At 42.5% G+C, this 26,569-nt stretch overlaps 3 protein-coding genes across 3 annotated transcripts in view; 1 reads left to right on the top strand and 2 right to left on the bottom strand.

Annotated features, from left to right (window-relative positions):
• Nucleotides 1-5,779, top strand: part of LOC118418555 (probable phospholipid-transporting ATPase IIB) — a 33,555-nt gene extending 27,776 nt beyond the window's left edge. The window contains exons 26-30 of the mRNA XM_035824552.1: nt 904-968; nt 1,839-1,947; nt 2,285-2,342; nt 2,795-2,998; nt 3,432-5,779. Of these exons, the coding sequence (XP_035680445.1) occupies nt 904-968; nt 1,839-1,947; nt 2,285-2,342; nt 2,795-2,998; nt 3,432-3,565 (570 nt within the window). The 3' untranslated portion in view covers nt 3,566-5,779. The remainder of the gene's footprint in view (nt 1-903; nt 969-1,838; nt 1,948-2,284; nt 2,343-2,794; nt 2,999-3,431) is intronic.
• A 620-nt stretch (nt 5,780-6,399) lies between these two features.
• On the bottom strand, nt 6,400-8,218 carry LOC118418475 (cartilage acidic protein 1-like). Its single transcript, XM_035824417.1, has one exon. The coding sequence runs from the start codon at nt 8,035-8,037 to the stop codon at nt 6,409-6,411; it is 1,629 nt and encodes a 542-aa protein (XP_035680310.1). The 5' UTR covers nt 8,038-8,218; the 3' UTR covers nt 6,400-6,408.
• Nucleotides 8,219-9,605: 1,387 nt separating this feature from the next.
• Nucleotides 9,606-26,569, bottom strand: part of LOC118417604 (tonsoku-like protein) — a 21,554-nt gene continuing 4,590 nt past the window's right edge. The window contains 22 exon segments of the mRNA XM_035823203.1: nt 9,606-10,634; nt 11,117-11,190; nt 11,650-11,825; nt 12,106-12,277; nt 13,548-13,720; nt 16,570-16,740; nt 17,452-17,530; nt 17,816-17,972; nt 18,309-19,497; nt 19,715-19,835; nt 20,076-20,239; nt 20,800-20,962; nt 21,179-21,237; nt 21,496-21,685; nt 21,791-21,916; nt 22,102-22,238; nt 22,241-22,253; nt 22,600-22,745; nt 23,090-23,376; nt 23,730-23,846; nt 24,217-24,568; nt 25,342-25,437. Of these exon segments, the coding sequence (XP_035679096.1) occupies nt 10,292-10,634; nt 11,117-11,190; nt 11,650-11,825; nt 12,106-12,277; nt 13,548-13,720; nt 16,570-16,740; nt 17,452-17,530; nt 17,816-17,972; nt 18,309-19,497; nt 19,715-19,835; nt 20,076-20,239; nt 20,800-20,962; nt 21,179-21,237; nt 21,496-21,685; nt 21,791-21,916; nt 22,102-22,238; nt 22,241-22,253; nt 22,600-22,745; nt 23,090-23,376; nt 23,730-23,846; nt 24,217-24,568; nt 25,342-25,437 (4,505 nt within the window). The 3' untranslated portion in view covers nt 9,606-10,291.

Raw genomic sequence — 26,569 nt, 5'->3', positions numbered from 1 at the left:
TTTGAGATGCGTCAGGCCCATACGTCAGTAAGATGCGTCAGGCCTGGCGCCTGGTGCCCGTTTCAAAGCCACAGTGACCACACATAGGTGCAAATACTACATCAGGGGGCCAGTTCACTGGTAGTGTAGTATGTTAAGCTCCCATGCACTTTCTGGTAGCAGGGAAGCCCATACGTCAGTAAGATGCGTCAGGCCCGGCGCCCATCTCCGTTTCAAAGCCACAGTGACCACACATAGGTTTAAGCACTACAGCAGGGGGCCAGTCCACTGGTAGTATACATGTAGTGTGTTTAACTTCCTTAAACTTTCTGTTAGCAGAGAGAGAAGTGTGTACCATTTTTTTATAGAGACTTTGGTATGAACTGGCTACAGCACCCAGCCTTTCTTGGTAGTCAGACTGTCTCCCATTCACGTACTGACCCAACTGCACATTGCTTATGTCTGAGATCAGGGGGGGGGGGGGGGGGGAAGTAGGATAAGATAGTGGCATCTTTGTTGGGTTCCCCTACAAAAAGCTAACGTTTAATTTCTGTCATGGGGATAAGGGGAAATTTAATGGGTAAAAAAATAACCAAATAATAGGAAGTGAAAAAAAAAAAGAGCCACCCCCAAATGCCTGTAATGCTTAAATTTGTTTGATTTTCAAAGAAAAACTTAATTCATAAAGAGGCAACAATCGAAGATAATCAACTGAAGAAATAACGTGCAACACCCAGGTTATCAGTACCTGGGATAGGGACAGCCTTGGCTGGAGATGGAAAAGCATAGTAGAGAAAGGGAATATAGAGAGGGGGAGGGAGAGGGGAAACATGACTTGTCAGAATGACTACATCAGATATAGAGCCTTACAGTTTGCAGAATGTTGAATGTGTGAGTGCTAACTGTTGGTTCCCTCTGTTTCAGGCGGTGTTCTCATCTGTGTTCTACTTTGTCTCTGTGGCTCTGTACCAGGGCTTCCTCATGGTGGGGTATGTAAAACTTCATTTTGTCTACCATGATTCTGACGTAGCATGTTGTCATTGTGTATCTTCACAGCTTAGTCAAAAGATAACTCACTCACTTACTCACTCCGGCGAGCTCGCTCGGAGTCAAAAGATAATACTGCACGTTCAAATATCTGAGTTTTCATGTAATTGCTGTTTACACAGAGAAAGTTTTACAAAGTACAACTTCCAAGAAGCAGCGAATCCCACATAATCTTGGCCTGAGTATAGTTCTTACTTTAAAAAGACAGTACTATTTGGACTACAGAGGATTGTGTCTAGGCCATATTATGTAATTTCCTCTCATTTTCCTACACAGGGACATCCAATGACGAAACCGCCTATCTTGATGTACTCTTATATATGCAAGATCCCTGTTGAAAACTGAAAGGCCTATTCTCTGTTTGGCTGACATCTGGTTTGGGGCGACGCCCACAGGAACTAAGAGTGACAGTTAGGGTACATCTAGACAGTCGGTTTCGCTGTTGAATGTCCTTGCGTGGGAGGATGTTTTCTCCATTAGTTTGTCGGTCCTCACTACAACATCACTTGGGAGTCATGATCATCATGCACTTTGTTTTAGTCCCAATCGTACAATTTTGGTGATGTCACCCAAGTCTGTAGAGACCGCCCACTTTGGACACACTGCACATTAGGGGGTGTCTGGCAAAGTGCTTAGTTTTTTTTATTTCAGAAATAACTTACTTATAGATAGAACCCATGGTAGTAGATACCTTCATTTGGAAGCAGATTTAATGGTTAGGCGTTATCCACAGAAATGTTAGAAGTACAATTTTGATAGGACAATTCTTCACACATTGAGGTATAACCCAAACTTACTCCTTCCTGTTACAGATATGCCACAGTGTACACCATGTTCCCTGTGTTCTCCCTGGTGCTAGACCAGGATGTCACCCCTCAGATAGCCATCACCTATCCAGAACTGTACAAGGAGCTGACCAAAGTTAGTACACTCTCTGTTCCACTACTGCTCTGTTCTTCTTTCTCTGATCATTGTAAATGTAAGTATAGAGGTGTAATTTGTGAAATTGGGGAAATGGCCCTCACGGACTTCAGATCATGTTGTGTTCTGTATACACCTACCAAGTGTGGGAAAAGTTGGTATTACTCAAAGAGAGCTGATTAGTGTCTAGGGAGAAAGCATGTCTAATATTCCTCTCCAACTTAAGAACTTAAGCACTAAAGAAGAGAAGTAGATATGCACCGTTGAGACTTTTGATTGTATTAACTTAATTGTCCTCATCATTTTGATGGCTGATCTTTATTCCATGTTTCTTCAGGGAAGATCGCTGTCCTTCAAGACATTCTTCATCTGGGTTCTTATAAGTATTTACCAAGGTATGAAGATGGCTCTCTACTCATCTAATTATCGAGCTAAAACTTTCCTACCTTTTTGGTAGTGTGGTTGAATGTTCACGTTTTTTACGGCGACCACTTAAAACCGCGAACTTAAAACCACCGCGAACATTTTTCCATGGCAGTAAAAGAATTCATAATAAAATGAAATCCTTCAAAGAAATGGACTTTCACATGTACAATGTATTCTTTGCAGTAAGAGACTACTGTAACAGTGCATGGTGCTACCGCAAACTTAAAACCACAACGAAAAGTCCTTTTTCCCGCTACCGCAAAATTAATCCCCATGAACTTAGATGCATTTACAGTAGTATATCAAGTGTTGGGTATTAAACTGAGCTCTTTGTCAATATATTTCCTTCAAGCAAAGTTTCATTGTTGTCCTGGGTTAAGATGTTGATCATCATTGCTGTTATTCCTCATCATTCCACCAGGTGGCATCATTATGTTTGGTGCCTTGCTGTTGTTTGATGCGGATTTTGTGCACATTGTTGCCATCTCCTTCACATCCCTGATCCTGACGGAGCTGCTGATGGTGGCGCTGACAGTCCGCACCTGGCACTGGGCCATGGTCATCGCGGAGGTCTTCAGTCTGGGGATATACGTGGCTTCTCTCGCCATCTTCAAGGAATACTTTGGTGAGTCTTTAACTGTTGGTAAAGCAATGTTGTTGAGTTCTTTAAGTTTTTGAAGAGATACCTCCTTTTATCTGACAGGTGTAATTTGTTCTTGCAGTGCTCTCTTTTCAACCTCCTTGGGGGCTCATTGGACTGTTCCATTGTATTCATGGGGCAGTGTTTGGTACAAGTAGTCTGTCAACACCGATGTGAATGGGCACTATATAGCAACTTGTAGAATCAAAGCATATTTGTACATAGATGTCTATCATGGCTTGATGACAGACCCCTGTAGGTGTCAGTTCCTGGGGTTAATACTGTGTAGGCTGAGGAGGTGATAATTAAGACATACATAATACTGTAGGTATTGTGTAAGAAATAAATCAGCCAATTCATATAAAATTCAATAAGATCTGCTATGAGTATGAAAAAAAATTCTATTTTTTGTTTGCAGATGAAAGCTTCATCCTGTCGCTGACGTTCTTCTGGAAGGTGACAGTCATCACACTGGTCAGCTGTCTGCCGCTCTACGTCCTCAAGTACCTGCGCAAGAAGTTCTCTCCACCCAGCTACTCCAAACTCTCTTAGAGAAGTTCTCTCCACCCAGCTACTCCAAACTGTCTTAGAGAAGTTCTCTTCACCCAGCTACTCCAAACTGTCTTAGAGAAGTTCTCTCCACCCAGCTACTACAAACTCTCTTAGAGAACTTCTCTCCACCCAGCTACTACAAACTCTCTTAGAGAAGTTCTCTGCACCCAGCTACTCCAAACTCTCTTAGAGAAGTTCTCTCCACCCAGCTACTCCAAACTGTCTTAGAGAAGTTCTCTCCACCCAGCTACTCCAAACTGTCTTAGGAAAGAAGTTCTTTAATTTCCACCCAGCTACTCCAAACTCTCTTAGAGAAGTTCTCTCCACCCAGCTCCTCCAAACTCTCTTAGAGAACTAGCCTAAGGACAGACTGTGTGCAATATTTCCTGTGAGCTGCTCTAAATTTTCTCTCCCAACCTAACATGGAAGTACAAATAATTATTTAGAATAGATGCACATAGTGTCAGTTGTGATTTAGACAAAGCATGGCAATCATAATTTAACTGTACCTTTCAGTGTGAAAATAGGGATTAGAAAGCACTGAAGACAGCAATTTTTGCAGTTGACTTTTTATGACGAAGATGTGGATCTAAGGTTGTCACGTCATTTCTGGTTTCTTGTCTGAATACATACACCACATACTTCTTGTGATGACTGATAATACTATTATTGATTGATTAGTATATGGTTAGATATGTTACCTGTACAGGATACTATGTGGTGTACATTTGTAAGATAATGTAGGAATCTATTTCAATAGGTACTAAATCCTTCTTGAACTGTAGTATGTTGAGCTAGGTGTTGTACCCACAGAGTATGGACATGCTATGCATGAAATCTTTAGAAATGGTTTTTAAAATTCTATTTCAGAATGTTGCTTTGTAGTTTATATCTTAAATAAGCTTTGAGCTATTTATATGATCACAATTGTCGTAACTACAAAATGTACATTACTTGTTATGAAGATTGAAAACTGATACAGAGAGACTGTTTGTCCTTAATGTTAAAGATTGTTGATACTTTTTTTTACTATGCAATGCTTGCAGTGCTTAGTGTTCTATGTGAAGTGACAGTTGTATTAACTGTTTGTTGATTTATGATGTTTTTAATATTATTGTGTTATTATAATTTGATTCATCTGTTGATTATTTTCTGCTGCTATTTGGGATTATGCATTACTGGTATGATAGAAATTGTTTTACATTATCAGAAATTATTGTATTGGATCACAGCAAGCCAATACATTCCATTGTTCATTTCTTGTAAATAAAGTGTTCGTTTCGAGTTCACCTTGATACAGGAACTTAGGACTATTAAGAAAAACGAGAACAATACATTGCAGTTGTCACAATGTTTTCTTTCTAGTAATATTTCTGCATACCTATTTTTTCCATACTTCTTTATTTCATAAGTGCACCAATATTTTCATGGAAGAGTATTTACAACTGAACGAACATGTAACTACTAGTACTGAATCAGCTAAGCATAACTTAGACCATTTGTGCACATGTACAGTAATATTACCAATAATCTAATATCTACATGAGAAACATGTTCTAAGGAACAACAATTAGCAATACTTTAAACATCTGTCAGTTTGAAACATCTGTCAAGTTACCAATTAGATCTGTTAGTAGAAGTGATTTTTTTTGTAAAGCTACGTAACTAGATGCTGCTAGTGGTTTGAAGGAGACATCACTAATATGGCTGTTTAGTGTTCAGAGGTCATGTAGCAGCAGAAAGTGTACAAAGTAAACAGACAAATTCAAATCCTGTTATTATATAGGAATGCTACATTTGATTAAAGTAACTTTCAGAAAGTTGTCATTTTTAGAAGTAGTTGTGAAGAAGGAAAGTTAAGTGATTGGTATTAAAGTACAAATGTACGTTGTACCTGCCTTGGTGCAGCAGGCGTCACATTATTAGGTGCACTTTTGCAATCAATGTAAGGAATGTGGTGACACCAGGCAACGTGTACAAAATATTTGGACCAGTTTTAAATTAAGACTCGACAACCTTTACATGTGTACTAGTACCACAGAGTTGTATAGTGCTGCTTTAGGGCCAATGAAGACTGTGAATAATTATACAATAACTCACCATATGGCCACTTTGGATCAAATGTAATAGTGAGAGGTGGATAGGAAAACTTGTACAGCACTGTTGCAATGCTCAAGTTGAGAAAATGTGAATAATAAAAACTGTGACACTTAATACTTGTATTGCATTGTACTTTGTTGTGTGCTATCAAGTGACATGATATGTAAATTGTAGTTACCATCACCACACAGAAAAAGTCTTTTAAAATATGTTCATATTCCATTAGAATTACATTCCTTTCCCTATTCTTACTATGTGGAGGTTTGTTTTCTATCTCTGTTCTTACTTAGGCCATGTTGATTTGATTATATGGATGACATCCGCACGTGCATCAATTTCCAAAAGTTTTCAACCATACTACAAATCATACATAGCAGCTTCAAAACAAGCAATTATATGCTGTGGATTGAAAAAATATGTATCAGAAAATGTATACTAATTTCAAAGAACATTCCAATGTCAAAGATGTAAAAGAACAAAAATGAAGAATCTATTGTTTGGTATACTATATTCTGTGTGTTCAGTCCCTTATTCAACCTTCCTGACCACTTAGATTTCATAATGAAGGTAACTTGTTTTTGTCCCACTTTTTTTTCCTTCGCACGCTCGCATCGTTTTTTGGATTCCCAGAGGAATCATCCATATAATCAAATCAACATGGCCTTATGCTATTACCTTTGAAACTGAATATTTACATAACAAACAGCCATAAATAAATCTTCCCTTTCTCTTGCCTGAAGGTGTTACAACTCTTCTTTCTGTGCTGCATCCCCATCAGTGGGATAGTCCACCGTGACAGTTGTTCTATTTTCCTCAGACTCCACCCTCCTGGCAAACCTAGTCCCATCAGGCCAGGTGACCTCCAGCTTCCAGACCTCGCTCTGCCTGAGTCCGAAGTGTGCGACCGGTTCCATCTGGCACAGGTAGCCGGAGCCTCCATCGATCACCCTTAGCTGGCGCCTGCCATCGCTCGTCTCCACCACCACCTTTGCTCCTCTCGCCGGGCCGCCGTGCTGTGTTCTCGGGAAGACCCGAATCCAGTTGTGGTCCACCCAGGACCTGACCTTGTACAGTGTTAAGGGCTGGGCAGTGTCTTCACCATGGGACAGGAGAACTTCTAGAGAACCGTCTCCATCTACATCTGCTACAGCCCCTCCTGTCCCGTAACCATACGGCTCCCGGGCATCCCCAATGTCCACCTCGGATACTTTCAGACTCCCGTCATCCTTTCTCTTCACCCTGAACAGTCTGTTGGGGGCCTCCTCCTCATCCAGCACGATGTTATTGAAGAACACTTCCAGGTGACCGTCATTGTCGAAGTCAGCAGCTAGAATGGTCCTGATAGGTGACGGTTTGGAAAATTCCTCCGTTGCTATGTCCTGAAATTCTGGTTTGTCTGGCTCCCCCCTCTGTATGTAAAGCCTGTGAGGACCCAGCCAGTTGCCATACACAATGTCCATTTTTCCATCACCGTTGAAGTCTGCCAGCGCCAGACCTCGACCGTGTTGTCTTGGGTCCAAGACTCCCACTGGTTGGGCCAGATCCTGGAATGTCCCGTCACCCTGGTTGATGTAGAGAAAGTTTCCTCCGTTCTCATTGACACAGAAGACATCCGACGCATTACTGAGAATTGGACCCACTACAACACCTCTACCCCCGGTTAACTTGGCAACACCAGCCTCAGTAGCGACATCCTTTAACTTCAAGATTCCTTTCGAGACCTCGCTTTTCTCCTCATCCAATTCAATCAGACGGTGGGGTCCGATTCTTCCCCTGGCATAGTTGGCCACATAGATGGCGTACTTTCCCGTACCTTCACGGTCCACGCAGGCGACCGATCGCCCAGCATAGTTTAGGCTAACATCTGCGTTTATCTTGTCAGAGAAAACATCTTCATATCTCCCATTCCTGTACTTGAACAGCTTGTCTCCGTAGGAGGACTTCCCAGCGAATGCATCGTTGGTATTGAGAAAATAGATTTCCTCTCTCCCATCCCCATCTACATCACAGGCACTCACTCCGATGGCCTGCCCTTGTGGGTCCCGCAGATGGTAAAACTTGGAATGGGGATCATCGATGGCAAGATTCTCTAGCTTCTTGGTGTCACTGTTCCACTTCAGGACCAGGTTGGGGCCACTGAAACCTGCCACAATCCACTCAAAGTCTCCATCCCCATCCACATCAGACACAGCAATGCCATAGTTCAGCTGTTTGGGGTTAGCATCAATATGAATGGACTTTTTGGAGATAGAACGGAACATCCCACTGGACATGGACACAAACTGTGGAGCTGTGAGTAGCATAGCCAACATCAGAACAATACCTGGACAGGTGGCACCAGGTGTACATGATGTAACACAGGTACATGGCATGGTTGCACCTTCTTGTAGGAGGAAATGCAGACAGTCACTGTAAATAGTACCCTTCTCAGACAGAGCTCGGTTATGTAACCGTTGACAGCTTTGTTGTGTAAGCCGTGGCTTCTGTGTGACCAGCTGGTGCCAACCCGGTGTTTTGGCGGAAGTGACCTCGTACGCAGGGCAGTGTATCCAAAATCATCTGCGCGTATCAATGAGGACCCCTAGCGGTTCATGTTATATTTACCGCTGTTCGATGTGGGGGTTTTCCTGCAGTTATATTTTTAGCCGTTAGGCGGAGCTCCTGAACTGTGTGCAGTATGCACCGTCGCATGATGGCGAAATAACTTTTCCAACCAAGGAAACGCCTGTATGTTGACTTATTTTTCTGAAATCCAGTTCGTTTGTTCAATATAATGCCTATCACAATATTCATTGAGGCACAACATAGCAGGATTGTGGTCGGATATACCGTTCAGCACCAAGGACAGGCGCACTGGTTGCATGAACTTTCATTCTGGATTTGATTCACATTGCACATTGTGTTTCTTCGAATAGTGCATAGCCGTCATCTATTGTTAAGTTATTAGCTTAATTATACTACTTGTATACTGCTAGTTGTCTTATACATGTACAATATAATGTAGTATAACGTAACCTAAGTTTGCCTTACATTGTACCCGTTATACAAATGTTGTGCAATAAACTTTGACTTGACTTGTATGAACGTATTGAGCGTGACTGGACACGATTGTAACGTTAATCCTAAAGCAAACTGTTTTTCTGTCAATCTGGATGTGAGACATTGAGATTGAGGAAGGGAGCGTATTGAAAACAGATATTCCGATGAATAAAAGTATTTGAGCAGCAGCTCCTTTCTCAGATAGCGGAGCTGAGACCATTACATATATTTCAGCATGTTGCATGTTACGTATAGGTGGAAGACGAAAAATTGGCCACACATTACCTACCACAGTATCACCATGCGAAAGCTACTTCTTCACTCCATTTGGACTCTAAAGACAGTATTATCGTCATGTATTGCTATTTGGATATTCACTGAACTTGTTTGAAACTATAAAAACTTGACTTGTAACGTTACTTACCAATCAATCAATCACTCGTCCTCTTGCGCCCTCGACATCATTGACTCTCGCCGTGCTGCACGCTTACGTGGAGACCTGACGGAGTATCGACGGCTCAACGGAATCCGTAATATAGCTATTCGCCAGGACCGTGAGAAGTACTGGTCGGATCAAGCGGCAAAGTTAGAAGCTGCAGCAGAGAGGAACGACCAGAGACTACTCAATAATGGACATCAAATGTTCACTCCAACCATGCCACCTACTTGCTGTTTCTACTGAACAAGAACAAATACTTATTTCTAATTGTATTTTTTTTTCAAGTGCATGATGTTTATAACCACACAGATTCTTTCTTATCTGTACTGGAGGCAGAAATGTTGGTACAATCAGGGCAACCCCTCTTAAAAAATTAAGTTGTAGAATGACATACAGGATCCTTAGTAATACGGAAGCCGTTATCTTAGCAGTTCATGTGACAACAAAGTACACGGTGCACAGGTGGGCAAAACACAAATTTATTTGTGTAATATCCAATAAGAACATATGTTCATGTTAGATTCCGTTAAATCAACCAAGAATACCACTGTTAATGCATTTGTCATGTACAAATTAAAGGAATCTTTTGCTTAGCTGTTACTTATAGGATGAAATGTCTAACCATGAGATTTATAACTCTTATTCCACCGAAGTTCCAAACATGTTAAATGGATCCTGTTTAATCAGTGTCACTGCCTGAGGATGGTTGTAAAAGAAATATCCTTCACTTTAGTTCATGAGAATCAATTCTAAGAAAAAAGTCTACACTTTTGAGATTACCAAAGAACTGTTGCAAGTTCTTGCAAAATTCATCTCATTTCTGCATTATATACTTTACCTTAATATATATACATACACATACTTTTTCAAAATATACAATGATGAACCTCTTTGGTGTTACAAGCTGAACACTTCAGAACTTAACATCTGGTGATAGTAATATCACATTGTCATTCAATATCAACATGATATTGAGAGCTTGCAAGAAGTTGGCATCGCAAACACTGTCCATTCACATTTGACAAATTTGTAACATATTAGACACTTTGTAAGATGGGGTTATAAGAAATAACAGTGATTTGCTTTATTGTCCTTTTAATGCAAAGACTGGCCTGGATGTCTTCAAGTATAGTACAGACTCCACTTCCCTACCCCTCCTCTGCCACACCAAGCATGCAGCTGCTTCTCTCCACATACTCAACAGCTTTCCCTCCCCACTTCATACGCCACAGATCAACAACCTGGTCCTTGTCCCCTTTCTTCAGATTATTCCCACACAGCCTTAACTTCCTGAGCCCTACAGTGGCTTGTTCTAACAGATCCAGGGTTGTGTTGCTGAGGGGAGCGGTCAGTCCGCAGCCTGACATGTCCAGCTCCTGTAAAGGTACCCCTGACTGGACGGTCTCAAGGATGGTCTGGAGCGTCTGGTTCCCCAGCTTACAGTTGGTGGACACTTGTAGGGACTGTAGGGTGGGGTTGGACTGCAGGGCTCTGTAGGAACAGTGGGGAAAATCTGCTGTCAGTGAACAGTGTTAGCACAGAACCAGAACTGTTACTGTCGAGCATGTACTTTTCAAAGAGTGTCACTTTCACTGACAAAAGACACTGATGGTGTCTGAAACGTCTAACTGTTTCCAAAGTCATATCCAATTCAATGAGTAACTGCTTTTTGGCGTATCTTATTACCTGGATGTCTAACCTTCATTGACATTTCCAATGCAATGTTTCTTTTGTTCTTTCATTCTCACACCAAGTTCCTTCATTCTTACATCAAGAACATGTTGGCATTTCACATAGAATGCATACAATACCGAACCATCCAGTAAGGTATCAAATAGCAAAGACCAAAACCATTTTGAAATTGCAGCTTAATCTTCTTTTGCTGAACTGACATTGTGAAACAAAATAGCACTTTTATCCACTTTCATAGTTCACAGTTATCCATCCATCCATCTATCTATCTGACTCCTGACCTGGTAATCTCCCCCAGCATGTCATCACACAGGTAGTTATCAGCCACACTCAGGTGCTTCAGCACACAGTCAGGCTGTAAAAGACAACACCATGGGTTACACATCAACACAAATATTTTCAACAAGTTTGCTCTTTATTTTTCATTTGGACTAGTCCTTTTCTGTTATTTGGAATGTAATTGCAACTGACCGCTCAACCTTCAACTTGCTTAGGTACTGTAAATGCATTCAAGTTTGCGGATATTATATGGAATGTCGCAGTAGTTTGGAGTTTGCGGTAGTACCATACACTGTAGTCACATACTGTTAAGAAAAATGTTCGCAATGGTTGGAGTTTGCGGTGAAGCGGCCTCACGATAACAGCGAACATAAAACCACCGCAAATATTTCTGCATTTAGTTATTTTACAGTAGCTGTTCGGCCCCACATTTGTATCGGCCACAGGGTTAGACAGCAGGGAAAAGGCTAAACAACTGTCCTGTAAGATTCAGAATTAATCAATGCATGATGAAAGGTGACCACTCCAAGTTTACCTGAGCGAGGTACAAGGAGACATGTCTGGCCAGGTGGTTGTTACTGGAGGTGGCGATGACTCCGCGGAGGTCAAGTGAGGTCACCACATCCTGCGCCAGACACTTCAGCAGCAGCTCCACCCCCGTGGAGCCCAGGGGATTGTGGGATATGTCCAGGGTCTGGAGGTGCAGGGCTCCTGGAGGATAACAGAACAAGTTTGGTTCAAAAAGAATATGAGACAAATGAAAATGGAGAAGAAATCGTTGATAACATGTCTTTTGCGAAATCAAAGAAAAAAGAGCTTAGTTTCCTTCCGCACACACACACATACACACACACACACACAGAAAATGGGACAAATGAAAAGGGAGAAGAAATAAAGTTAAGAATCAGTGATGAAATGTCCTTTGCAAAATCAAAGAAAGAAAAAAAAAGAGCTTAGCACACACACACACACACCAGCCAACAATCCCAACCTTTCAGCCCATCCATGAGCTGTCTGCGGTGCTGCTGAAAAACCTTCATACTCAGGCAGCAGGACTGGAGATGCAGTACCGTCAGTAGGGGGCATGCCTGCACAAGTCTGGCCAGGGGCAGAGTGCAGCTGTCTCCCAGTGAGTTGAAACCAAGGTTCAGATCTTCCAGGTGCTGAGATAAGAAAAGCTTCTTTAATGCATTTGTAATGGTTTTGTTTCATATCAAAGCAATTTATGTCCTTGCAACTTGACTTATTTTAACTTCTAACTCGGTCACAGATTTCCCTGGTTACTAGCTTTTGATACTAGTATGTGTAAGGCCATGTTGATTTGATTATATGGATGACATCCTCCGGGAACTCCAAAACTGATGCGAGCGAGCGAATAAAAAAAAAGTTTGGCCAAAAAAAAAAGTTGCCTTCAGTATGAAATCAAAGTGGCCAGGAAGGTTGAACATAGGACTAAACACACATAGTATGGTATACCAACAGTTAGGTGTAGGGACCAGTACATCATACGGGTGCAAAACATTTTTTTTTCTTCTTGGACCAATCCGAAAAAACAGACCTGAAAAAAAAACAGAGGAACAGGTTTCGCCAATTACAAAATGGACACACTATGTCGGCAGCCATTTGGGGTCAACCGGGGGGCCAGGAAGACAACAAGAGCGAAGTCAAGTAGTGTTGATAGTCAATTAAACCAAGTTTCTACAGTCAAAGGTACAGAGACAGTTAGCCTTTATTACATGGAGATGGGATTTTAAAATGCAGTGGGAGTCCAATAATCCACCAAACAGATTCCTTTGTAGCAAAATTGACCAATTACCATTGTTTTGAGTATTGCCAGTTCTCAAGTTTCCACAGATAATCAGGTCCAGGTTCATGTCCGGACCTGGAAATGATCCTCTGGACCTGAATTTTCTGTACTGGTACCTCCCCCAACCAAGAATAGATTTTTTTCCTTTCTGTCCTTTCACATCTTATTCTTTGACTTTAGATTCATTTTGGCATTCAATGACATTAGTTATCTGTTTTCTGATACTTTTTTTTCAATCTACGGAATATTTGTGCTCATTTTACAGCTGCTTTGCACAATTTATTGTGTGGTCGAAAACTTTTTTTTTTTTGGAAATGGCCGAAAATTGGTGCGAGCGCTGATGTCATCCATATAATCAAATCAACGTGGCCTAACTGTACACAAGTATAATACAATGCAGTGTGTGGTATGCTAAAATTAAAAAGTTAATTAGTAGCTGATTGCCTGCATTTACTAAATACACAATACAGGTCACCCCACATTTCAATGGTACTACTCTAGGCGTTTTGCCTGTCCTTGGTGCTGAATATCATTCAAACATTCCTTTAGGAACTGAAGATAATTGACATTAAAAAAATCCCTCCTGTCAGCAGTGTTAAGCCATGTTATATACAACTGATATATACCTGTAGAGGTTTCCCAGACTGCAGGGCCATGTTCTGCTGCCCTGTGGTCCCCTGGTCTCCTCCCAGCACCTCTGCCATGGTGGTCAGTCCGGCATGGGTCAGTCCGGTACAGGAGATGTCCAGCTGGACCAGGCTGGGCAGGGTCACTACAGCTGAGGCCAGGAGATGGGCACCTGGGGGAAGTCAAGGGAGGAACAAAGGTTGGGTTAGCCTAGTATGAAGACTCTGAAAGAATCAATCTTTACAGCTTGCATTTCAGTTAATCTACACATGCTCTATACCTGTATATGTGCTAGTGAGTTTTGTGCAATAAAATAACATAGGCAAACAGTTCAACATTTTATTTTGCTACATTTAAGACATTTATGTTGCATTTTTAGCAGTTAAGAAATGTAGAAGACAAGATATTATAATTGAAAGTACCATACAGTTGTAAATATATGCCCTGTGAAAGAATCCATGATGCTGAATGTTCTTACTAATACAGAGCATTAGGAACAGCAGCACTGATGAACTACTTAACGGTGCACACCCCAGTTCTTCCGCGACCGGGGTCCGTGGTAGTCCGCGACCAAAAAGTGACGAAAGGCTTCCGAGGGCCCATGTTTGAGTTGACATTTCTCATTATTTCCTGCGAAATGACATTAAACGGTTACATGGCTGAAAAGCGTAGGAAATGGTGTGTTTTTGGTGCAAATTGTGTTTTGGTCCGCGCGTTGCTTCCGGGATATCCCTACGCCTGAATGTAAAGAGGCCGGTGACCTAGATTTACCTCTGAAGCGCTGTGTCAAGCAAAGTTGCAATGCCGCGCGCCGTGGATGATTAAAAAAACTGTAGTACTAGAATTTTCTTTATAATTGGCTGGATTAGTCTTTAGATTTTCCTCTTTCTGGCAGTATCAGTCGTGCTTGCCGGAAAAATCTTCTTCATCTGTTTTATCCAATGCGAAAATGCCCGATTTTGTGCATCATTTTTGACATGAAAATAATGTTTTTTCCCTGTAATTTTTCAAAATTAGAGAAGTTGAAGGATCGAAACTCAGTTGGTCTTGAAGCTGAAGGTATATCCTCTCACCCCATATACAGTTATTTTCCTTCAGGATAATTCCCTGGAAGAGATGGTCGCTAGACTTGAGGGTGTGCCGCCTCCATTTGAACCCCCAAATAAACTGGTGTGTGCCCCCTTAAAAGCACCCATCCTGAAAAAAGTATTAGTGATAATAGCCAACAAATTGCATTTTTCCCATGAAAGTGTATAGCCCCGATCGTATCTGACTGAAAAAAAGCCGGATTTCGCAGGTTTTGATATGATTCTACACTGTCATATAATGGGTGGATTTGCCCCCCTCCCACGCACCCCCCCCCCCCAAACACGGTCGCATAGCCTTCGAAGTGTGTGTGCTAAGCATAGATTGCATAAAACCTACCGAAACATTGTTGTTTAAACTACAGTACCTCTTGGGCACTTTGAAATCGCATTTGAGCGTTCACAATTGCTCCTACATTGAGAAGCAGGCATTTTCCAATGAAAAAAGGCCCCGATGACGTCACTTTCGCACTTTCCTTCCGAATCAAGTGTCAAGTTCGGTGTGGCGCTAGTTCTCGGCCTTAACACAAATAAGTTGCACTAATCCGAAGACACATCCCAAGGCTTCTTTATCTCACCGAGACCGACACCAAACTGTACAGCCTTATCTTAGCAGATGCCCGTTTATACCTTCATAGCCGCAAGAAGTGCAGCACAGACCTCCATCTTTACCAAAGGTACAACATTTAACTTCATTTTTCTACGAAATAAAAGGCGTCTTGCCAACGGAAACGCTTGGACGGGAAAGCTAGGTCTGTTCTCTACCCGATATGACCAAAAATTAACATTTCAAGTGCTTTCCGTTATAGCGCGGAACTTAAAACTGCATCGTTGTCACTTCAGAACATAGGCCAGCGGCAGGTATTGTGACGTCACGAACTCAAATATGCTCTAAGAGGTTTACACCGTTTGTTCCAGTCAGAAATAGGAGGAAAGTGTGCTCCATCACACCAGCACCCCTCTGTCATTCCTTTTCATGGCCATAACTCTTTATTTAGCACGTATTGATAGCCTAAAACCTCTTCCATAGGACAAGCTCATTGTGACGTAATTGCTATTATGCGCATTGAATGGTATACCATCCTGGAGGCGCAAAAACAGCCTTCCGACACCGCAACTTTCAACCACCTGTTACTCGAGAAAGAAAAGTCGCAGACAAGTCAAACTTGGCATGATTATAGAGTATAACTTTTTAAAGTCATTGACGATATTAATCATAATTTGCATATATTAACGGTGCACACCCCAGTTCTTCCGCGACCGGGGTCCGTGGTAGTCCGCGACCAAAAAGTGACGAAAGGCTTCCGAGGGCCCATGTTTGAGTTGACATTTCTCATTATTTCCTGCGAAATGACATTAAACGGTTACATGGCTGAAAAGCGTAGGAAATGGTGTGTTTTTGGTGCAAATTGTGTTTTGGTCCGCGCGTTGCTTCCGGGATATCCCTACGCCTGAATGTAAAGAGGCCGGTGACCTAGATTTACCTCTGAAGCGCTGTGTCAAGCAAAGTTGCAATGCCGCGCGCCGTGGATGATTAAAAAAACTGTAGTACTAGAATTTTCTTTATAATTGGCTGGATTAGTCTTTAGATTTTCCTCTTTCTGGCAGTATCAGTCGTGCTTGCCGGAAAAATCTTCTTCATCTGTTTTATCCAATGCGAAAATGCCCGATTTTGTGCATCATTTTTGACATGAAAATAATGTTTTTTCCCTGTAATTTTTCAAAATTAGAGAAGTTGAAGGATCGAAACTCAGTTGGTCTTGAAGCTGAAGGTATATCCTCTCACCCCATATACAGTTATTTTCCTTCAGGATAATTCCCTGGAAGAGATGGTCGCTAGACTTGAGGGTGTGCCGCCTCCATTTGAACCCCCAAATAAACTGGTGTGTGCCCCCTTAACACTATGAGCTGGTAAGTCCCTAATTATCTGTCCTACCTTTGTCCCCAATCCTGTTGCTAGCCAGGACCAGAGTTTTGATGCAGTACTGACACTGCAGTGCACTGAGCAGGGGGGAGAGATGGGGCAGACGGAGGCCCAGACTGGAGGCACTCAGGCTGGCTGAAGTCTGCTGGGACTCACACAGGGCACGCACTCTGGGATGGACAGCTGGGGACAGGTGTAAGTAGGGGTGAGTAACAGTGAAGAAAATTCAAGTACAGGTATGGTACGGGCCCAGAAGATCAGGTCTAGGTCCGGACCTAAACCTGGACCTAATTATCAGTGAAAACTTGTGAATGGGCAATATTCAAAACAATGGTCCATTTCTGGATTCTGTTTGGTGCAGTATCCTCTGTTTTAGATCAAGTTCGACTGTAGAAGCTTGGAAAAATTACTCAACTCTCCCCTACTTCACATCTGTAATTTTTTGAATTGGTAAGCCCCAAAAGACCTAAACAGCTGCAGGTATAATCTGTTCATTTTGGAATCAGTCGAACATCCGGTATAATGATTTTTTCAGGTCCAGTGTTTCTAGACTGGTCCAACAAGAAAAAAAGGTTTTGTATCTGTATGGTGTACCAGTACCAATACCCACCCTAAGTGTAAGAGCTGAACAACTCAACTTTCACAAGAGCAGGCCAGTCAAATGTGTTGGGCTTTACAACATAAATATCCAAGGGATTGCTTCTTTCTTATTTCACAAATGTAACTTGAAAACAAAGGGGCAGCATACATTGTACATGAAACTTTCCCCATTGTTTTGTATGAGAATATTCAATTCTAAAGCTTCCCAACTGATTGTTGTAGTAGTATCTATGTCAACATAACTCTGAATACCTCCATGTAAGCATTGGGAAAGACAGGTGTGCAGTGTCTCACCTGAGTTAGAGTTCTCACAGGCCTTGATGTACCTCTCTGGGAGTGGGGGTAAGTCCCAGGACTGGACACTAGCAACAACCTGGGGAAGGAGACATATACATGTACATGTATTAAAAAAAAATTTCCTGCTTTGTATCTAGCACTTTTATGCATCTCTGACTGACTGGTGTGCCTCATAGTACATTAGCCTTTGCACGAGACACTTCCTTAAATAGAGCTTTACATGTATGTAATATGCCTGCTCATTGGTTACTTCCTATGTAACTCACCTCCTCATTGGTGGAGAGCACGTCAGAAATGGCATCATGCGCCTCCAGCATGTATGTAATATGCCTGCTCATTGGTTACTTCCTATGTAACTCACCTCTTCATTGGTGGAGAGCACGTCAGAGATGGCATCATGAGCCTCCAGCATGGCCCCTTCCCTGGTGTGGAGCGCCAGCCTGGGGCGCAGGCCACACGTGTTGTAGTAGCGCTGAGAAGCCTGCTCAGCCAGCCAGCCTATGGACTTACTGCTGTCACTGTGAGGTTTAAAGGGTGCAGGAGAATAAAATCTTTCAAGTCTTGCGATATATTGGAATTGGGGGCAGTAAAGTTTGTTTTCTTTGTGCATCTACTTGAGTAAGACATCTTGCTTGAATAAAATTGGCAGATACAAAATGTTTTATGAAATGTAGAAAGGCTTTCTACTATGCATAGAAAAAATGGCTAAAATACAAGTGAATTAATATATTCTCACTTGGATTTTCGATCAACAGTTCTCCGCACTGCAGAACATCACCATGGATTCACTTTTATAGGTAGAAACTGCCTACTACAGCATCTACACATAAGTAACACAGTGTGGAAACATGTACCTGTTAGGAATGGGTATGAGAAAGGTCTTGTCCTGAACTTTCACCCTCAACCTCATGGGCACCTGTGCAGCCGCTGCACTGTGCACCTGGGGAGTTGGGACAACAGTGTCCTCTCGTGAGACAGAGCCTTGGAACACCTGCGACCCTTCTGTTAGATCCACCATGTTGGAATCCTGTCTCCTGTCCTGTTGTCTCACCCCCATACCGGTCAGGGTCAGCTGGGTTTGTCTCTTGGGGCGACTCAGCCGGTTTCTACCAGTGGTTCTGCTACTTGAGCCCCCTCGAGTCTGAGTTCTACTGGCAACACCTGCATCACTACTGACCTCCCCTTCTCCACCACTCCCAGTGGACGGTTTTCTACTGCCGACACTTCTGGTCTGGTTTCCTTCACTGAAATCACAGCTCAGCTTCTGGCGCTTTGCCGGCCTCTGGACGACATCGTCGACTAACCAATCATCCCCTCCCGTGTAGTCCTCCTCATTGATAAGAGCCGGCGTGTGGTTGGGCACGGCTTCCTCCTGGTCTTGCGGTCGCTGCGAGATCTGTGAGAGTTCACGCCTGACAGCACTACGCCCTACGGAAGCCATGGCCTGTTGGTACACGTTTGTTGGGTCGTCTAATAACGATACTGTATCTGTCTCCTCTTGGAGATTATGACCTAAATGTACTTCTGGCTCTAACCGAGAACCAAATCTTTCTTCTTCCAAACCATGATCATTGACCGCTCTTGTACGAACAACCCTATTTCTCTGCTTAGTTCTTGCCGGTCTCAGTTCGACAAAATCATCCTCATACTCTTCCTCCCTGGGTACCTGGCTTGAGGTAGGTGTGCTGTTTCCTGAGAAAGACTGGAATGTGTCTATGTCAGATACTGGCTGACTTTGGCTTAAACTTCTACCTGAATAAGAGTCAACATCATTGGATGCTTCACTGTCATCTGACTCAACACAGCCAAAGACATGGCTTCTTTTGTCAACCCTTTGTTTTTGGCCCTGAGGTCTACTTCTCTGCAATGTTCTACCCGTTTCCTTTCTCCTATTGCTGTTGGTTCCTTCCCTGCTTGGAGGTTGCCTCCTAGAGACCTGTTGTGGTACTGCAAGGTCAGGGTTGGCAGATTCTGTGTCTTCATCATCAAAGAGGTCATCGTGGAGGGCTGCTCTGGACCGGAGAGGGGCTACAGGGGGGTTTCCTGTGGATGGAATTATAAAGCCATTAATGTTGAAACAAACAAAACCCACAGTGTGAAGTATACAACCAACTAGAAAATCCTCCAGTCGTCACACCTTTGTAGTAAACTCTGTGGAATGTACAAGGAATATCTATACACATGTAGAAACATTGCACATGTAGAAACATTGCACATGAACTGCCAAGTTCTTCATAAGTGCACAATGGGATACACAAACCTTCCTTCATGGCTGTTCTCAGGACCCTCTCAGTCCTGAGTGCGAGGTTTAGAGCCTCTTCATCCAACTCCTTCTCATAGGACTGTCTCCAACTAACCATGGCATCAAGGGGGGTACGGCCCTGCAATAAAACCATCATAGCATCTTTTTATTCAACTTGACATGGAAAAGTCCTTTCAAAATCCACAGATCCATATTTGAATTTTTCCAGAAAGCTCTTCACCTCTTGCTTGACTAAAGGCAATACGACTAGAAAACCTGTCCAAAAACTAACAGGCAAACAAAACAAGAAATTGACAAATAAACTGACACGAGTGAAAATATAACTCTAGGATGTTAACTTCAAGCGTGAGTTGGTCACCTCATCGTCCTTGGCCAGCACATTGGCCCCTTTGCTGACCAGCAGCTGCACGATGTCCCCATGTCCACAGATGGCTGCATCATGCAGGGGGGTGATCCCCTCGCAGTGTTCCCCTCCTCTGTCATTCATAGCTGCACTGTGGTCTACCAGATACTCCACTATGTCTGTACAGAGAAATAAGTATCATTGATAGCTGCACTGTGGTCTACAAGATACTCAACTATGTCTGTACAGAAAAATGAGTAAACATATGGATCTGTAAGGCTGCAACTGTACCAACAAGATAAAAAACAATGAAAATGCATTTATAAACTTTTGAGCTATCCTTCTACAAAAGTAAAATCTCAGAAGACATAACCTCCTTGGCAGTAGAACATATTCTTACGACGGAACTTACAAGGATTAAGGTTGGAGGTCATGGGTCAAACCCAGTACCACTGAGATCATGTCCTGAGCTGTCCCTCTGGCAGCTTAATGGTTAAGCAGAATGTATTGTCCCCAAACATGCTGGAATGATATCTGTGGGCAGGTTGCGTACCTAGGTATCCATGGGTACTTACAAGCCTTGAGTTTTTGTGAATTTTAAGTTAAAATGGTGCATTCTAAGGTATCCTGATGGGCAAAAATACTGTGAAAGAAAGTCACAATAGAAGACTGTGACCCCAAATGACCTAGTGCCATCTGTATCTATATATGGAATAATATCACCAGGCAGGTTGTGTACCTAGGTATCCATGGTTACAGGCCTCGTGCAGTGGCAGCCAGCCGGAGTAGTCCCGAGGGTTGACAGGATGTCCCTGCTCCACCAGCGACTTCACCAGCTTCAGGTTCCCATCGATGCAGGCCCTGTGTAACATGGACTCCCCTTTCTCATTCTTACGGTTCATCTGGAATGGAGAAAGTGTGTTTTTTTCATACATTATTGCAACCAGGACTTGGGAACACAGAAAGTTTTATGCGGGGCTCCACTGCAAAGCAATCTAAAGCACTGAGTGGACTACCCTGGGTAAAAATGACAGAAATAAAGTTGGATAAAACGTTTATACAAAGATAACGAAAATGAGAACCTCAAAGAAACATGCATGCTAGATAGTAGTACTCACCCAACCCTTCCTGGCCCTCCCTGTGGTGCCTCGATCATACTCCTCATTCTCAGAGTCATCTGTGGTGGAGAGGACATGGTAAAATGAACACATCAAAACACTGGGAACTACAGAGTTAGTCACTTAATCACCCAATCCAGTAATGTCTTCTCCTAACAGATGTTCTATGGAAAGTTAGATAGTGTGGTTGAATTACACAACCATACTGGATCCTGAAGACCTAAGCTTCCTTGAACATTACTTAAATCTTTACTTTGACTGCCAAACATTCTTCTTAATGTCTAAATCAAAGTTTCTAGGGCCAGATGCTGACGTACCTGATGCAGACAAGTCCACTTCCTCCACAGACTCACTGCCTCCTCTGTCTGACTCAGCTTCCTCATCACTGCTCTCATCCCCCGAGGCCACGCCGCTCTCATCACGCACACAGCTCAACTCCTCCCGCAGGTCCGCGCTGTCTACGCCAAACTGTTCTTGTACGATGCAGAAGTGTTTCAACACACGGATCTGTCGTACAAATACAAAACATCAGCAAAACATCAGCACACAATGTCATGTCTAAATATTAGAGTAAAGAAGGTTTGTAAGCAAATTTCAAAGACTTATAAATACCTTGAGTTTGACAGAATCTGTCTGCCTTGCTGCCTGCAAAGCTTGCTGGTATACAGTTTCTAGCTGGCTGTACCCACTCCCATCATCCTCTAGGGCCTGGGCCAATAGCAGCAAGGTCTTACACTCCTAAAAGAGAAAAGAAAATTTTATCTTTTATTTTCCAATCAATATTGTCAGGGTCAAAGTCTTCAGGAGCATGTCAAAAGTTTGCAAACATTCAATATTTTTCTGATGTAAAAAACATTATTTTGTGCTAACAGTGGCCCACACAGAAAAGGCTGGGATATAACTACTTTACTAGTTTGTAATACCTCTTTATCATTGCCCTTCCTATACTGAAGCTCCTGTCTGTAGTGGTCCACTGCCTTGCCAAACTCCTTCATGTCTGCATAGCTGGCAGCCAGGGAGTAGTGAATAACTGCCATCTGACGGGCTGGCTTCTGGAGCTGTGTGCACAGGACAGCTGGGAAAATCATCAAACACAAGGCATGTGGGCACACCTCAATTACAGTATTGTTACTCCTTCATTTCTGGGCAGCCATGGTGGTTCAGGTAGCAGAGAAAGAACATAACAGCACCCAACACAAGTCAAGTAAGTAAGTCGTGCATTTCTTTGTATTACCAAATAAATTGTACAGCTGACAATTTGAATGATTCTTTCATAATTGTCAACCATTTACAGTAGGTGTTTTGCCTCACAATATCACTTGGAATCTAATCACTAAGTTCTTCCTGCAAGTTCCTCCTGCATCTGTAGATCATGATACTTCCACTAATTTTCCTTACACCATAACATAAGATATGAGTACCTGTTTATTATAGTACTCCACAGCCTTACTGTACAGGCCCAGATCAGAACTGGTGTCTCCTAGCTTCTCATACACACACATCCTGCCCTGGTGGTCCTCCTCACCCAACTCACCCAGCTCACGCAACAGCTGACAGCCCTTGATGGCTATGGAAACAACAGGCATTATTCCAGCATAAACAACTATGGGCTCATCTGTGACAGAGAAGATGTGGGCACTTGGAATATTTCCATGATCATTATTGCCATACAACTTCAGATTTCAAGTCCAATGACCTCACATGCCTTCTTTATTTTCTTGACCACCCTGTGAACATAATACAGAAAATAACTCTTATGTTGAAGGAGTTCCCATACTTTAAAACAGCTACTTACGTATAAACTAAAAATTACCATCATCACTCATGATCAAGCTCTTACTCTCCATATTTAAAGAAAAGCAGGTTGGTTAGCTCGTTTAAGAGGCTCATTGAGTTATTAAGCAGACGAACCTGTCCTGAGACAGCTAATGATCCTGTGGCGGTCCTTATCTAACAGAGAGCCCAGCTTGTAAGCCTTCCTGAGGGCCCGCTTGGCTGCCGACCAGTCTCCCAGATGGAGGTGGATCTGTGCTGTGCTCGCCAGACATTCACTCTCTATGAACTTGTCTTTCATCTTCTTGGCACACTGCAGTGCTGCCTCTATGGAGCGCAGGGCCTGTGCAGGGTAACCCCTGCGCTGGTAGATATCACCGAGAGTGTAGTGGGCACGATACAGGTCTTCTAGCAGCTTGTGCTTCCTGAATTTAAATTTAAATGTTACACCAACTAATGTAAGTGCAGAAATGTTCTTATGTTTTATGTTTGCGGTTTTCATGGTAGCCACTTCACCGTGAACTTAAAACCACTGCAAACATTTTTCCATTACAGTATGTGACTACAGTCTATGGCGCTACCGCGAACTTAAAACCACCAAGAACACTCCTTTTTCCCGCTACTGCGATAGTAATTCCCCAAGAACTTAAATTAACATTTACGGTATTTGAACATTGTTTAGAATACAAAAGTTACATTGAACAGTTTTGGATAGAGCTAAAAGACTTATGAATCCATATCTGTTACCTTTCTGTAGCACAAAACAATAAGAACTTACTCGCAGATGAAGATACACTTCTTGATGAAGGCCCTCCATTCCCCAGAGTCATCTCCCTTGTTGTCCAGCACAATTCCCAGGTTCAGGAACAGACGAGCTCTCATCTCGTTGTAGTCACTTGAAAAATAAACGTTTGAACATCAGGTGATTGAGAATTTAAAATCCTTCACGTATGCGCTACTGTCAAATTTAGACATTGGAATTGAAATGTGTGTTTCACATCGTGGTAGGATCGGAAATAGTATATTTCGAATCACCCTCAGCTTCAGCCATCTTGCGGTTTGGATTGCCCTCAGCCTTTGGACGCTTTAACCCATGGTTGGTCTGGTATCTTAAGTGATACAAATGTGTTGGTTGTATCAAGCTACATATGTTCTTTGACTATTCACACAAAAAACTAGCTGGTAAATTAGCATTTATCATTGGATTCATCCTATGTCTGAGTTATAAGTATAACTTGTAAGCTACATGCTTTAAATAAGCAGACCTGATGGGTACCACATCCCTCAGCAGATCACACACGTCCAGACTCTTCAGGAAGGCCTGCTGAGCTTTAATCAGAGCGGCCGTGGCCCCTTCTGTCCCCATCAGACTGTCAGCCTGCAGCAGGTACGTCCTGCCCAGGGTCGCCAGGGCACGCTGCTCCTCCACGTGATTGGCCAGGGACCTCGCCAGCCGCAAATGAGACTTCTGGTGTTTCACCGCATCCTCGAAGCGATCCAGGCTGCTTAGGCACTCTCCGATTTTACGATGAGCGATGGCGGTGCCCAAGATGTCTCCGATGGAGTCGGACAAGTGGAGCTCATTACGATGTTCTTCTATAGCCTCCTCATATTCACCTGGAAAGGAATGCAATAACTTTGAGTAAAACAACGGTTACAACGCCATGATTATTTCCCAGATGGTTTTAGAAAAAGCAGTCCTTAAACATGCTGGTATACAAATTGACAAGACATACTCAACATACATAATTTTTAATACTATGGGTGTCCTTCCTAAAACCAATTGTATGACTTGCAGCATAACCAGGCTCGCACAACAATTGGTTGACTAACTGTTGCTTGAGTAACTGTTATCTTGCATATACATGTACCAGCCTGGTCCCGACCTCTGGTCGATGATGTACATGTACTATGTTATCTTGCATATCTTATTAGTAACATTACCTGGACGTCTAACCTTAATTTACTTATCTGAATTGACTTTCCGATTGTATGCTACGGCCGCGTGGCGCGTTGGTACACCCGATCCCTCGATCTCGGAAGTTAAGCAACGCGACGGTCCGGACAGTGCTTGGATGGGAGACCAACCAAGGACGTCCGGATTGCTGTAGCCTCACGAAGCTTTCCACGAAATCGTCTTCCGGGAGGGACGTAAAACGGGGGTCCCGTGCTCGAGGAGGTGCCTCGACCACGTTAATCAGCCTCATTACTCATAATGGGTACCTACTGGCTGGCAAAATACACCTGGTGATTATATGATTAAGACTGAATCTTTTCAGTCTGCATTCAGCATACAGATAGTATGATTGACATAACTGTACATGATGGGTTTCTTTTGTGATTGAGTTTAGCATAAATGTTATCGAAAAGAATACTACTCAGGTTCTTACCATGTTTGGCGAGAAGTTCCCCCAGCTGGTTACAGATCTCTGCCTCCTCCTTGGTGTTGTTGTTAGACTGAGCCTTCACACGGGCCTTCTGCAGACCTGCACATACACCACAAAACATGTACAAAACTGTTGTATTGATAGTTCTACAAAGTCTGAAATCTGAGTTGTAAGATTCTAGAATTTACCTGAATTTACCTATTCTCAAAACAAAGAATTCCCAAGAGTTTTAATTAAGCTAGAACCAAAACAAACAAAAATACCTGTGAAAAAATGTGTAATAGATAAGCTGTGATAATCATTATGATTAGATTTCAGGATATCGTTTAGTAAAGCTTTTATCAAAACCTCCTTGGTACAAAAACAAGAGCTTTTAAAAAAAGCTGGTCTTTCGCTTACTTATATTGTGTAGGTAAAACTTTTACCAGATGAGTTTCAGAACAGTTTCAATGGTATGAACTAGGGGTGGGTACTGGAACAGAAAATTCAGGTACAGGTACAAAGGATCAGGTGCAGGTCCGGACTTGATGGTCTGTGCAAACTTTTGAAGGGGCGATACTCAAAACAATTGTCCATTTCGCTACTAAGGAATTAGTGGAGTATCTGATTACCACTGGTGTTATAAAGTCCTATGTTCATGTGAACAACACTTGTTCTGTACGTTGACGTACAAAGTTTATTCAATTTGTTCTCGTAATTTATTGCACCAGTAAGCCCTTAAACGTATAGATGCCTGCTGATATAATGTGTTCATTTTCTAATTGGTGCAGCATCCAGTTTACTGATTTTTGTCAGGTCTGTGTCTGTTAATAAAATTGTACTTAATGAGTTTCAAAATGCAAATGCAGTTTCATTGTGGTATGTTGAAAGGAACGTTTCATTTCTTTTCGGAATGCAAAATTATTGAGATTTTGATTCATTACGTCAGTGGTTATGGGCCACAAACTCACTCCATCGGGGTAGCTTGGAATCTTCTCATTTGAAATCAATTAGATAAAATATTAGTCAGTGTATTTTACATATATCAAAGAGGGATACACTTTTGTTGAAGTTTCTTCCACGAAGATCCCTTGAAATTTCGAGTAGTAAGCAATTTTCCACATGCAACCGCCTCCCACCCCACGTCAGATCTCTGCACAATTCTGGATTTCATAGAGGTAATTCTCCACATCGTGACTTAGGCTCTGGGTCATTTCAACTTGAGAAGGATCAGAGGACTGATCGAAAGCGT

This window comes from Branchiostoma floridae, chromosome 6 (assembly GCF_000003815.2).
Source record: "Branchiostoma floridae strain S238N-H82 chromosome 6, Bfl_VNyyK, whole genome shotgun sequence".
NCBI classification, from domain to species: domain Eukaryota; kingdom Metazoa; phylum Chordata; class Leptocardii; order Amphioxiformes; family Branchiostomatidae; genus Branchiostoma; species Branchiostoma floridae.
The sequence above is the reverse complement of the archived record's forward strand: the minus strand, read 5'-3'. Positions and strand labels throughout refer to the sequence as shown.